The sequence below is a fragment of the Galleria mellonella genome, unplaced genomic scaffold (genome assembly GCF_026898425.1).
Source record: "Galleria mellonella isolate WM207_F2 unplaced genomic scaffold, CSIRO_AGI_GalMel_v1 utg21, whole genome shotgun sequence".
Classification (NCBI taxonomy): domain Eukaryota; kingdom Metazoa; phylum Arthropoda; class Insecta; order Lepidoptera; family Pyralidae; genus Galleria; species Galleria mellonella.
The window spans coordinates 328,198-343,538 of NW_026442037.1; the positions used below are offsets into that span (position 1 = coordinate 328,198).

The window sequence follows — 15,341 nt, forward strand, 5'->3', positions numbered from 1 at the left end:
AGGAAGGTTGTTTATGATTGCATTATTTGTAAACGCTTGAGAGGTATGACCCCTACTCCCCTTATGGGAGATTTACCAAAGGAACGTTTAACTTCGGGCTTTCCTTTTATGCGTTCTGGGGTGGACTACGCCGGACCAATGCTCATACTTAATCGTAAGGGTAAAGGTGCTAGGACGACAAAATGCTATGTGTGCTTATTTATTTGTTTTGTAACGCGCGCTGTACATTTAGAACTCGTCAGTGACTTATCAACAGATGCATATTTATTAGCGTTAAAGAGATTTATATCTAGGCGTGGCAACCCATGTGAGATTTTTTCTGATAATGGTAGAAATTTTGTTGGATTGATGAATGACTTTAAACATTTTTTAGCTAATTGTTCGTCACAGATTATAGAATATGCCACGGCTCAGAATATTCAATTCACATTCATACCGCCTTATGCGCCTCATTTTGGCGGATTATGGGAAGCTGGAATTCGGTCCTGTAAGAATATTTTACGTCGTATAGTAGGAAACGCGCACTTAACCTACGAGGAGTTCAGTACAGTGTTGACACAAATTGAAGCGGTCCTGAACTCCCGTCCTTTAAGCCCTATGTCCTCAGATCCACAAGATTTGTCGCCTCTTAGTCCAGGCCATTTTCTGGTGGGACGTCCACTTACTGCGCCTGCTAGTGATGACTTCACTGAGACGCCTGTTCATCGACTGACACGTTATCAACGAGTTGAGCAGATTCGACAGCAATTTTGGTCCCGTTGGGCGAAGGAATACGTGTCAGAACTTCAAATAAGGACTAAAGGAAGGAAGAACACACTTGAACTGCAGCCTGATATGCTAGTAGTTATTAAGGACGACAACCTACCGCCGCTAAAATGGCATCTCGGTCGAATAGTGAAGATCTTCCCTGGCAAAGACGGCATCACTAGAGTAGCCGATATTCGCACATCGTCAGGTGTCGTGAGACGCGCTTACAGCAAGATATGTCCCTTACTTGATGACTAATTCTAGTTTTGAAGTTTTAAAATTGAAAGCTGAAGCTTTCAAGGCCGGGGGCATGTTCAAGATTAGACATTATAGTTGTTTTAATAAAAGTTAAATTTTTCGCACTTGCAATATTAGAACCATAGATATAGACCGTTTAACCGCTAGAAGGTCAAACATTCAAATTTTGTTAACGGATAGAACTACACGCACTTTTGTATTTATTTTAATTTATTATAAAACTTGAGGCACGGACAAGCATTTCATTTCAACCAAGAGCTTCTCACCTTCAAGCGCAAACAGCAGTAAAGTAATATAAATTCAGTTGCAGCAATGTAAAACTCTAGTATAAGAATGAATGCATAAGGAAAGTCATAATTTTAGGTTAAAATCCGCAACCCGGGTCGTATGTACATAGACTGTGTGTCATGTTATATGAAAGCTACGAATTCGTGCATTCTTGCAGTTTGGACCACGACCGTTATGTACATACATATAAATGTACGAACGTACATACGGTACTATGCAGATTTTATCACCAACGCAAATATTTTGACATTATTTTTGTTAAAACTACTTATATTAAAATAGCTACTTATAGTAAGTATTGTACACAGACTAACGATAGTACCTGCGATCTCTTTCTACGGTATTGTAGAATAGTGCGGGTGACAGTTGACAGCTGTCAGTTTTGACAATGTTTGTCACAACTGATTGAACGTTTTTATAGTGAAAGTATATAGGGATGCAGTTTTTGTAGCCGAAATCTTTGTAATCGCAGTTTATTCATTCTTATTATTCTAATAATCATAATAGGTCATTCCTAATATAATTATTAAGTAGGTAAGTTACGTTTTAGTACTTTTATCAAAACAGAGTGATCACACTCGTCAAATTCAGTACGTGATACTGTTGTGTATCAATTCTGTCTCTGCAAATAAAGAAATACATACATACATTTGATGACAAAACTTCTAATACTTTGACATGGATAAACTGAAATATGATATGGTAGCAGTTAATGCGTAAATGACTGCGTGTAGAAAACATACAAACAGAATGGATAAGAAAAACTTATAACACCGACCCCAAATAATAAATAATAATGGTAATATAGCACTAAAATTTTTCAAATGCATCAAACCTATTGAAAACGTCATCTTAGCTAGGAAAACTTATTTGCAGCGCAAAATAAAAATTCCCCGTGTAAAGGACCGGAAACGGCAACCCCAGGAGGCACCGTTTAATTAAATGAAGCCACGATTGAAACCTCTCTCCGTGAGAAATCCAATATTTCATCCTTTTTCTTGTTTGTCTATTAAGATCGCTCCGTGCAAGGAATAGGTTATCAAGCCTCTAGTTCCCCGAGGTGTAGGTATGATAAACAGCACAAACTTTGTAGTAAACTGAACTTAATTAATTTTGTTACTGCATTAGTTGACTGTAAACACCGCTGTGCAAGTAATCACTATGTAATTTAAGAGTTGGCATAGCCCTTATTTTGACGATACATGGAAAACGAATTTATGAAACCGTCTAGAAACATCAACACAATAAAATTTGTTAATATGGGTCTTGTATCTACAATCTACTAATAATAATAATAATACTATCCGCCACGTTATTATATACTTCTGAATGGAATAAAAACGTCCTAACAACAGTAAATTTTTCCTTTTTTATAGAAAATCAAATGTAGTATTTTTAGTGTTGCAAGTAATAAATGTCGTAAAGGATCATAAATATATTTACGCGATCTATACTGTAATATATGATATATTGTGATATAAATTCACTAAAAGTGGTATAAAATGTTGACGTTTTTTACTCGAACTGAAATGACTGACGCATAATATCAGCACAGATTAGGAAGCAAAAAAAGGGATTCTTTAGACTATGACGTTAGTAAAGATGAACTCAATACTGAAACAGGTTTTACCTAGTTTGAATCTAAAGGGCTATACAATTTAAGTCAAGAAAGAGATGACAATGTTATTATAAAGATTAAGAGAACAAAATGCAAACAACATGGGTTATCCATGAACTATGTTAAAATAATTAAGATATGATTCTCACTTCGGTATCTATTCAAAATATAATTTATCGTTTGTCTAATTAGCTATTAGAGGGTCCCTTTTTCCTGAGATCGCAATTAATTTACAATTATGTACGAAGGGCTGCACAAAGCCTTATTAAATAAAATGTTTCAAAGACTGGCTCCACCATTAATTTAGGGTAATTTCTTTCGTCTTAGACGAATCTTTAATTAGTACTTTAACACAGTACGTATAATTTTATGAGACACGATGATTTCTTTTACGAACTAATTTAAATAATCGGTTAGATACTTTTTATTGATCTTTTAAGATAAGTAAACTTAGCAAAACCAAAAAAAAAAAAACAGGAAAAATATCACATTTAAAAACAATGTGTGGCCTAACACTGAAAGTAATTATTTCCACGCAACGTTTTAGTAAAGGTTTAAAAAGGTTGCTATCAATTATTATATGACATATTTTCTATATGATGACTGAGACTAAGAGATGAAAAATAATGTCACAAGTCCGTTTCATTATGATGGCTTAAGAGGCGATGGAGAGTATCGGGTACAAGAGTTGTAAAACTAAACAAAACTATGCTACGTAGCCAACGCAATAGTAATAGACTAATATAACTATGCCATACTAGCTATATCTCGCGGCATCATCCACTTGAATCTGTATATAAAGTGCCCGGTGTTCTAAGTTACGATAATGTAACTTGTGTATCAAATTTCATACAAATCCGTTCGTACTAATTGCGTAAAATAACAATCATTAATTCACCCCTACAAAGTTCCGCATTTATAGTACACTAGTGATTAGCAATCCAGGCCAACTTATGTTACTTACTGATCTTCTTTCTATAGATGAAAAAATTTTTAAACACCGATTGAGTAGTTTTTGAGTTTATCCATTGTAAATCAACAATCATAAATGTAGAGACCTATTCCCAGTAAAGGATGTTATTTACCTATTATAATTTATTTTATCAAAACTTTTATGCATATTAAAAATACTAAGGCCTTTTCTTTATCTCGCCAGTTATCCCAATCCCACGCCAATCTTTGCCATAGGTACATTTAAAAACGTTTATTTAACCTTTCCCTCTTTTTTTTATACTGTATAAAATATTAAAATTATAAATGTTATGTGCGTACATTAGACGTTCCTGTTAAGTTTCTAGATTTCCATAATTTGAACATTACACATGATACATTGATGCTGCCGAAGTGAATATAAAATATTCAATCTTGATCTAACGGATATCTTCCACCCTCATCACATAATGTACAAGCCAACTTTATCTCCAATATTTGAATTTTTAAAATAAAGTCTAAAGAAAAATTTACAACGCCACTGGCTACAACACGTAGAATATACATCCAATATATCTATGTTAAGTTTTAAAAACATTATAGTTTACAAAATAATAATGATACAGACTTAATTAAACATCGCGTGAAATTATAACATAAAGTACTCTAACACAGTACACTATCAAAATATTTCGACAATTTTCATACTTTGTAACATTATGGCAATTTACGTCTTACGCTCCGGGACATAAAACTCAATGTAGTGCAACAACAGCTTATTTAGTAAGGAAATATAACTGTACTTTGTTGCATGTAAGCAACAATTAATACTGTGGCCCCATGTTGGGCGCCAAAGGAGCAAGGCACTTCGAGAAACGGGATTTCATTGGAACTCAGCTACAGGACTTTAAACACTGCTTAATTAAACTCGAGTAGCTGAACGTGACCGCCCTCCCGTCCATATGCAACGAGCACGAACGCAATATAAAACGGCTAGTTCCTAAGAGATTTCATTCACGAAATTGCTCGCTAACTGAAAAAGATTTGTTCAAAATGTTATTCCATTTTACGTCTCGTACTAAACACAACGATTTAAACGAAACACTTTTATATATTTTACACGAAAGCGTATACGTAAAATATATGGTGATAGTTGAAGACAGTAATTTTACGCATTATATATCCCGTCCCGAGGCGAAGATGTGGACATTCGTCATCCGACATCCGCGCGGTACGGACGCACGGCTGTGTTCCCTTATTTTGAAAGGATAGATAAACTTGTATCCGCTTACAGATTTATTTCCCGTACATACATTTTTCACATCAAGGATCCCAATTTGTCCTTATTTTTCATATTCTGTTAATTAAAAAGGAACTTATTCGAGATAGTTTCGAATTTACTTCCATATCAGAAATACTCGCAGAAGAATAATGTGGAGAGATGAGGAACATGACTAACAAAATTCTTACTTCCTGGTGGACTACTATGAAAAAACTTTTAATGGAAAAGATATTACCCAACCCGGTAACCCAGGAAAGAAATTTTTGCCGCCACAAAATTACGAAAGCTGACAAAATATAAAATGGGAATGAAATAAGCACAAGAAAAGAAATTATAAAAATTATCTAGTTAATAATTTATTTTATAATTCGCCCGTTCCATTAGTTCGGAATGAATTCGTATAAAATATATTAATTAACCAAAATAGAAAAAAGTAGCCTATATTATTCTTTAAGTCAAATACTAACTCGTATACAGAAGTTCATGAATGAATGAATTTTATGAACATCAGCTAAACCGTTAGAGAGGTAACAACCAACAAATTCTTTTTCCCATTTACGTATGTACATAAATACAAATAAATTACAAATAATATATAAATTGTACATCACTTCTGCATAATTTTTTTTGTTATCTTTGTATTGGTAATAAAATATCTATATAAAAAAGTTAGTTTAATTTTTTTCATTAGTACACCCGTATTAAGTCGGCGTGCTAGTTTCTAACATGGGATGGTATTAAAAATGTTGAATGTTAAATTACAAAAAGTCATTACGTGGAAAAAGTATTTTCAGATTTCATGCTGAGCGCCATTTCCTGCTAATGTACTCGTATGGACGCAAAACACATACGATGTGACTTGCATAACGGATACGTATTGTTCCGTATTTAATGAAATTGGTTAAATTAAAAACGTGACTCCACGGAAAATAGGTAGGTCAAGCATAAATTTAAAAGTATAACTTGACCCCAGTGTATAGTCCAGTATATGTTAAAAAATTTGTTGCAGCTATATTTAGAAATGAGAGAAATTTTCATGAACATTTGCTTTTATCAGGAGTACTTCCCCAATTGGCGCTTTCCAGTGCTTAAATTGTAATTTCCATCAAGTTCCTTTGACTCACAGAATACATTCGAAGAGCATCCAGAAACTTCATGCATCAGTATTTCCAAATACATACGACATTAAAACCTTCAAGAAAAGTGCATATTCCTATCTAAAAGACCTGCAACACATCTTTCTTTGATATCGAGAGTGTGTATGAGCGGTAGTGATCACTTATCATCAGATAAGAGATGAGAGCATGCGGTTTTTTTAATAGATGATAATGAAATGGCAACCCCGCCCGCTACCAGTAGTGTATACTGGTAGTGCGGGCGGTGGGGCAACTAGTGAGGGATGACTGGCAAGGATGAAAAGACAAATCAGTCAGCCCATTGTGACAAATTCAACGATAAATTAGTTACGATAGTTTCTAGGGAAATCTCGTGGAGGTCGACCTGATAGGGTATATTGATAGATTGATAGCAATAGGGCCCTTTCCCGCCCCCCCCCCCCCCGCCCCCAAAGAGCATGCGTTTCACCTGCTACGTCCGTTCACGGTTAACATATGCCGCACCCGCTTGGTATGCACTGTGCTCTCCGACGCTTAGGCGCCGGCTGCAGGCCCAGCAAAACATCGCTCTCCGCTTGTGCACGGGAGCGGGCAGATACGTCCGTAACGACGTTATCGCCCGCGGCTTAGGGGTCCCAACGGTGGAGGGGTTCGTTGTCGACATGGCGAGCAAAATGTTTGCCCGTGCCGACAACGGACACCATCAACACTTAAGGGGCCTCGCGCCGCTGCATGCGCGTCCACCGGACGGCCGTCCCACGCCTAGGGACCTCCTGTGCACAGGCGAATAGTGATCGTGATTGCCTCGTCTACCAGTATGACGACTTACCTATCCTTTTTCCCCATTTCCCTTCTTCTTTCTCATTCCCTCCTCTCGCCCGTTCCAAGTGTGTAATTATATCCCCCGCGTCCAAGCGGGGGGAGGGCCGACACACTTCTTGTGTCGACCCTTACTAACACAACTTATTATATATCACTAACATCTATTACATATATCTGGGAACGGGCGAGAGGGGAGAATTACAATATTAAAAAATATTATATATTATTAAAAAAAAAAAAAAAAATATATATATATATATATAAAAAATAAAGAGATAAATATAAAAAAAAAAATATATACAATATACAAGAAAGAAGAAGAGGCCACAACAAAGAAGACACCACGCCGGCATACACAGACCACCAGTGTATGCCGGCTCAAAACCCAGTGACCCGGAGGTAGTTGCCTCCGGAGATGCAGCCGGGGTAAAGGGGTTTACCCCGAGACCCCTACCTCACCCGCCTACACTATTAAGGCGGGCAAGAAGACCCGGATGATGATGATGATGTATGCTTGTTTGTTCTTTATGACAAAAAAGGAATAAACCTGTACCGTCTCAGATGAATCCTCATATCGTTGATATATTTCGTCTATTAGCACAAGACCTGGTGTTGTCTTCCCCCGTATGCGTATAAAGAGTAAAATTATCTTTCTACATATTTTCGAAAGCATTATAAACAGGTTTTCTTCAAAGATAAAGCGAATATACTGTTTAAAGGCTGCGAACTCCATCTTCGACCTCATCATCACTTCCCATCAGAAAATGAGGTCAATCACGAAACCCTTTAATAGAAAAAAAACTCCATCAAATCACGTAACATAAAAGCCAAAGGCACATTTCTTTGAAGATAGAATGCCGAGTTGCACGCCCTTTATTCTCGACTTGGGAAACTATTTGAATTTTCACCCCCGCAAATACAACGTCTTTATATCGAACCCGTACGAGCGTGACAACGGACAATGATACATATTTATCTAACAATATTTATGGCTGTCCTGAAAAAGCACCGCGATTTTCTTGTCTCTTTTCATATTTAAACTTTGGATGTTTTATGAGGGGGAAAGATTGCAGCATGACAAAACTATCGATACGCTATATGTTTATAACATTCTTTGAGATGTTATGATAAAAATGTGGTATTCGATTTAGAATCTCGCCGAAGATACGTTTTAAGAAGAAGCAAATATAAAAATATTAAAACGTATAAAAATTATTCAATTTTTAATGTTTCACGCTGCATATTTTATGTCTTATAAGATTGTTGTGGTTGCAACCTAGTAGTAAAGTTAAGGTAATTAAATTGTTATATTGTTAATTAATTGGTAAATTATCATAGTTTACCTAAATGATCGCGTTAGTTCCCATCTCTTTGGGCTTTTTGGTCTCACTAACCCAAAATCTTTTTAACATAGTAATCTTTATTATATTTAAATTAAAAACTGTACCTATATCATATGTAAATAAATTCTTATAGGATAATAAAATGTGCATGATAATTCTATGCACTTATAGATATGTATATGTATTTATCTATTTACTTATTTACTTATTTATTTATTCATTTATTTATTTACAATAGTGTTTGATGTATTTACATTATTTTCACTGGTACCTTTTCTGCACTGGATTACCCAAATTAAATCATTTTCTCTCTAACTACACTGGGTTGGCTGGAAGAGATCTCTTTCAGAGATAAGTCCTCCCTTGCTAACAAGTTGTTAAACTAATCGTCGAATATATGATTTAAGTGCAATAAAGAATATATATATATATATAAAAGATTTCATCATTTTAAGATATGATCAAAACTATTAAATAAAACATCAAAATCGATTCAAAATTAACGAAAAAAGTACAAATTTAGAAAGTTAATAGTTTTTTTTTTTTGTTTTTTCCTAGTGCTTTGATCTAGTTCTGAATGGGAATTACATTGATTACATTTAGCCATTTCCATCCTTCAAGTACCATCGATTGAACTAAGGGTTATTGTACTCGTATCCACTAAAGCCTGCATAACATAAAAATTTGTCCCGTGACGAGATATTATCAAGGAAATAGGTGCCCTCCTCGGACAGGGATTCGATCAGGCGTCTCGTTTATCAAAAAATAGGAAGGGGTGTACTAGCCATATTGGCGGGCTTCTAAACGTCCTTACTGCTAATTTGAAAGTGGAGAAGGAATTCAAGTAAATTCGTCTATTTAATAATCCTCTATTCAAGTTTCTGCGTGACAAGGATGTATTAATTGGCCGAGATAAAAAGTAGCTTATGTCCTTCACCATCCAAAGTATTTGCAAATTTCGTGACGATTAACCGTTAACGTGCCATGAGGTAACAAACAAACATACTCACTTTCACATTTATACTGTTTGTACAACTGTACGAGTAATATGTTCATCGCTTCGTTTCTTAATTTACCTGCATTTTTTGTGTGTGTAATGTTCTAATTTAACTTCTTCAATTCTGGATCGACTTTGATATTTTTTTTTCTACTATATAGCGAAATAATAAATAATATAATTATTAATTTAATATATAATTTATTTATCTTGTTTTCGTGGAATAAAATCTTATTATAGATACGTTAAGTACGCGATTTTTTTGTTAAAAATAATTATTAATATTGGCGTGAGCGACAAAGGAAACTAGGAATGGAAATTATAAATATATGCATATTGACGAAAGGAACTTAGAAGACTAGGACCGTTAAGGAAAGCCAAAGGGAAACAATAGAGATGCGTGTCAATTTGGTAAATAATAAAATAAAAGTTATAAATAATTTATGTAGCCTGTACTCCACAATTGGTAAGCTTTGCTTTGAATAAAAATAACAAGAAATGTAATAAACTGATGACGATGATGATACGATCAGTTAACTGTCCACTACTGAACATAGGTTCTCCCTCTTAGGTTTTGCCAGTAGTTACCACACTTAGAAATTAATCCAATTTTACGTGAATAAGTTAATGAAGCATTTTAACCTTTAAAATATAACCATGGACATTTTTCTTTATTATAGCCACAATGCTTTATAGCTTGGAAAATAATTATGACTACGAGCACTTGCCGGAGGAAAAACGTATGCATAATAAATTTAAGCTTCACCTTGTTATAAAGTCTGTGCTTAACTTAATTAGTCTAAGTTTCTTGAAAATAACAAGTGGTTATTCCTTTCTGTCATCGACATCATGAAAAAATACACTACAAATATTATCATATTTTAAAGGTTGTAATAATTTTTAAAAAAAAAAAGAACCTACTTAATATTTATATAAACAGTCATTGCAAGGAATCACTTTAGTCTAAATTTTTTTTATGCAACTTAGAATGGCAAACAAGCTGACGTCTCACCTGATGGATGCAAACGACTTTTGTACAAAGTCTCCCTTTAATGAGTAGTACTAACTGTATCCTATACTTTTTCCCACTTGATTAGTATATAAAATATATTTATTTATTTATTCATTCATTAGTATATGTATGTGTTCAGCGGTCTTAATGTTAAATGCATTGTATCCCAGTCAACCTTTGAGAAGCGACAGAAACTCGAATTCGGTACTAGTAATTATTGATATACATTCATACTTAAATTTATATATTTATATCTATATATTAGGATATAACCTATTCGTTATACTAAAATTCATTCAAATCTATTTAGTAGTTTTTGTTGTTTCTTGTAGTGTAACAAACAAACATTCATCCATACATACAAATAACCGCTTTCATAATAGTAGCAGGATATCTACAGTATAGGAAAATATTTTAACTAGATTTACGCATGTTTTCAATACCGACACCCCTTAATTCTGTAGTGTTTCTCCTTAAAAGTGCGTTCAGTGACAACCTGTGAGTAGCAGGTGGACGGCTAAGAGGGTCAATGAATTATCCCCTAGGACAGATGTGGAGCGGCATACTCGCAGCATAAAAATAAATATCTAGGTAGAACCGACACTCCTGTGAATTCAATAATAATTACGTTGGCGCGCTTACAGTTCGCGTCCAACTCGCGTCCTGTTAAGTCAGGGCTTGCGAATAACAGACACCACAGTGAAAGTGTGTATGTCACTCACTCACTTGCACGTATGACACGTGAATTGTACCGTAAAATTTAATAATAATAATAAACTGTTTTGTCCATGGTACTGCTCATGTCCATAGGCGACGGTTACCACTTTCCATCAGGTGGGCCGCCAGCTTGTTCGCTATTCTAAGTTGTATAAAAAAAAAAAACTAAAACTCGACTTATTATATATATATGGACATCTGGTTTTAAACTATCACTTACTAAACTTAAATTACTTTTTTATTCAAATCAAATCATATTTATTCGCTTGCTACATGGTACGATAAGAAGTTACATATACAAGTAGGTACATAACATGCAGAACCCTGCAGAAGTATGCAAATGTTAAACTGTATTTAGTCTCTTCGTTATATTACAATTATAAAGTCCAAACGTTTTTCAAATTTATTAACACAAGTACATACATATAAATAAAATAAAAAAAAAACACATAAACCCGTACACATAGATATACACTCATGAATACAAATATTTGTATTGGGCAGGGATCGAACCTGTGACCATTGGTAAGTAAAGCGGTGTGTTAAATTTTAGATTACTACCACCACCACCATCAAGATTTTCATTATTTGCTAAAAGCGAATATTGAGTTTTGTGACAACCCTGCTAACTTATGCGAGGTCTAAAGAGAAGGGTAGACTTTGGCGGCATTGACGCACTCACAAAGGGAAGTAGATGAGTGTCACTTCTACCCAGCCTATTTATTCTTACACCCACAAGTTTTTAATGGAAGGCCCAACTTTTATGTAAGTACACAGGCTCGTGTAAGGCACGATGATCTGTTGATTTATTTAATGTATAAGTCATGAGGTTCGACACCGCGTTACACTCTCGGTAACTTATCTGAATTAATGCGGTTTCTTATCGTGAAATACAGTTTGTTTATCGAATATTTCTTTTATGCTTTTAGAAGAGTCGAGGTCAATGAACTAAGTCGATTTTTGAATATATCTAAGCTCGTTAGTTTACTAGTTGTAACTCGCTGCTTTGCCTTTGAATTGTGATGAAAATAGCTTATATATTATTCAGAATTTAAATACGATTCACCTGTGTATCAATAACACCGAAATATCTAATTTAGATTGATTAATATTATATTTATTATACATACAAAATTTTATAAAAATTGGTTGAGCTTAACGATGATAAGTGACAAACAATTTCACTTTTATACTCCACTTTTACATTTATACCCGTAAAAAGTAAAGATAATGGAAGTGTAATCATCATCATCATCATCATCATCATCATCATCATATATCATAATCTGTCCATTGTTGACCACAGAACTCACCCATAGACTGCCCTAAACTACCTACTTCCGCTGACTCCTTGTAAAGCATTTAAGGTCGTCACTCCATCTACTTATCACCTTATATTGCGTTTGCCCTTATGGGGTTGCTACTCGCCCTTGTAATTAATTATAAATATATATTGATTAAGCTTATACTTAATTAAATTATTATTATTTTAGCCATTAACTGCCCACTGCTGGACTTAAGCCTTTCCCATAAGGGGAGTTTTGCCAGTTGTAGCCACGCTTGGCAGACGGATTGGCAACCGCAGTTAGGCTTTTAGAAATGTTTTTAGAGGGACGCTGCTGCCCATCACTCTTAATACTGAATTAAATACGTAGGAGTATAGTTTAATCAGTAGAACCGATTTAAAAACATATTCAGGGCCGGAATTATATTATCTATTCCCCGAAGTAATGCACCTTAATTTTGAATTAATATGTATCGAGCGTAAAGCCGTTCTCAGCCATCTCAGCCAAGAGTGGCTGGCACGTTCACCGGGAGGATTATCAAAACAGAATGACAGTTTAGGGACGTATAAGATACTTGTAATTAGATGTAACTTTATTTTACTCTTTATGGAGGGCTGAGTTCGTATTTTAATCAAGTTCACAATTTTATGCGAACGTACCTTTTTTAGCCAACTGACGAAGAAAAGAGGAGTTATGTTTTCGAGTAGCTATAGTTGTAAACATATCTTTTGGGAATAGCTTTTACTCACGATTTCGTCTCCATTGACTGTTGATATGTTTACTGACCGAGAAAAAAAGTATCGTATGTCCTTCTTCATCTCGTAGAATACCGGCACACCAAATTTCATAGTGATTGTTAATGCGCCAAGGGATGACAAATAAACAAACTCACTTTCACTGTGTGTTCCTTACTAATAAGGAAGTAAGAAAAACTAACAACTGTCACAATTCCTACTAATATATTATACATTCATATGTATAATATGTATATACATGGGAAAACGAGTTCGTTTGTTGTTGTTGTAAATCTTTATTGTACATTGGACATATGAAAAAGATTTAACACACAATGGCGGATTTATTCCATAGGGGATCTCTTATAGCCAACCTTTGAGAAGCTGAAAGGAATCAATAGAATGTTCGAGGGTGAAAATTTATTTGTTTGTCACTTTTTGGCGCCTTAACGGCTCAACCAATGACCGCGAAATTTGGCACACACGTAGCATTTTTTTATTTGATGATAATGGAATAATATCCCAGCCTGCGCTAACGATATAAACTGGCGGGGCACCAGAGAGGGATGATAGGTGAGAATTAAAAAGTAGGTCAGATAGCCCATCGTGATGAATACACATGGATTTCCAGGGGCTAACAATTCCTTCTTCTTCTTACACGTAGCATTTGTGACGGAGAAGGATAAAATGTTCTTTTTATCCCCTCTCAATCAATATATCTTGCTCATTTGTTTTTTATACAACTTAGAATGGCAAACAAGCTGACGGTCTACCTGATGAAAAATGGTAACCATCGCCTATAGACATGAGCAGTACCATGGACATAACAGTGTATACTGTTTCGCCCATGATACCCCCCACGCGTTGCCATTCCTGAGGACTCAGGTGTTATTCCTCTGTACTCTGTAAATTCACGCCATATCACACCATGGAGTCACGCAGACGAAGGCGCGGGTAAAAAAGAACTAATAACCAAACACGATGACATATAAAATATCAAATGTTTACAAAAATTAAAAACGGGGTACAATAACTTTGTGCACTTGTTTCCTGGCATAATAAAAAATATCATCTATATAAATATATAGATACCTAAATATACTTATTATGATCAACACGGGAACAAAACCTCATTACCTGCAGAGTTATCTTCAACACTATTGCTTGACACCGAGTGTAATTTTTCTATTGCTGATTTGTTTCTTCGTAATAAATTCACATTAACGTTTATGAATACCTGTAATTGGCTTAATTTTAATAAGATTAATATAGTAAAATTGTATTTTTTTTTTTATACCACTGAGCTGACAAGCAAGCATACGGCCCATTAGATGGTAAGCGATCGCCGTACCAGGGGCATTACGTTGCTGGCCTTTAAGAAATCTCTTTACTCCTTTTTTGAAGAACCTCATGCTTTAATCTCTTGAAAAAAAAAAGATTGTGTTCCACAAAAAAGACTTCATTTGTGGCAAAACTAGTTAAGTATTTTGATTGAAAACTAAACTATTGAACGGATTTTCATAAAATTTATATGGGACCAATCTGTGAGTATATTCTTTTTTAAATAAAAAAAAAAGAATTTTCCAAATCGGTTTTCAACTGCGAAATTATAAGGAAAACAAACATCAAAAACAAAAACAACCGTATTGAGAACCTCGTTTCCAAGCGATTTCAAAAAGGTTGGTTGTATTTTTTGAAGTTGGTTAATATACCCTAATGGTAGCAACAATTGTATTATCCAAATTAGTTCAGAATTAGCGTATAAATCACGCAACGTTAACTCAAAAGTTACTGGCAATTTTACCATTTTACCAACACCTTTTTAAAGTCCCAATAAAATTAAATATCGAACAATGATATCGAAAGTAGGATTTGGCCATAAAGGTGACATGAGCCACTTTGGCTCCCTGCTACGTAATCCCTTTTGAATGATTGAAGAGAAAACTGGATAGTACCATTTACTGTTGGGCCTGAGCCTTTCAAACATACAACACAAAAGTTCTGGTTTATATGAATAAATGTATGTAGTTTTGTGTTTTTGTATCATTGTTCATTTCTATTGTATAGCATTTTTACGATACTTACAATGGCAAACAAGCTGACGGCCCGGTTGATGAAAAGTAGTAACTTTCGCCTATAGAGATGAACAGCACCATGGCTATCACAGAATATGAGTACACTGTCATGCTCAA

The 15,341-nt window shown here is 34.8% G+C and overlaps 2 protein-coding genes across 2 annotated transcripts in view; one reads left to right on the top strand and one right to left on the bottom strand.

The window, feature by feature from the left end:
* LOC113513068 (uncharacterized) overlaps nucleotides 1-15,341 on the bottom strand; it is a 230,629-nt gene that overhangs the window by 202,030 nt on the left and 13,258 nt on the right. The window lies entirely within an intron of this gene.
* Nucleotides 127-1,255, top strand: LOC128200548 (uncharacterized). Its single transcript, XM_052894335.1, has one exon. It carries the CDS (start codon nucleotides 139-141, stop codon nucleotides 1,003-1,005), a length of 867 nt encoding a protein of 288 aa, XP_052750295.1. The 5' UTR covers nucleotides 127-138; the 3' UTR covers nucleotides 1,006-1,255.

Bases quoted from the DNA above. Each gene is read 5' to 3' on its own strand.
- LOC128200548 (XM_052894335.1), top strand. From the start codon at position 139: ATGCTCATACTTAATCGTAAGGGTAAAGGTGCTAGGACGACAAAATGC.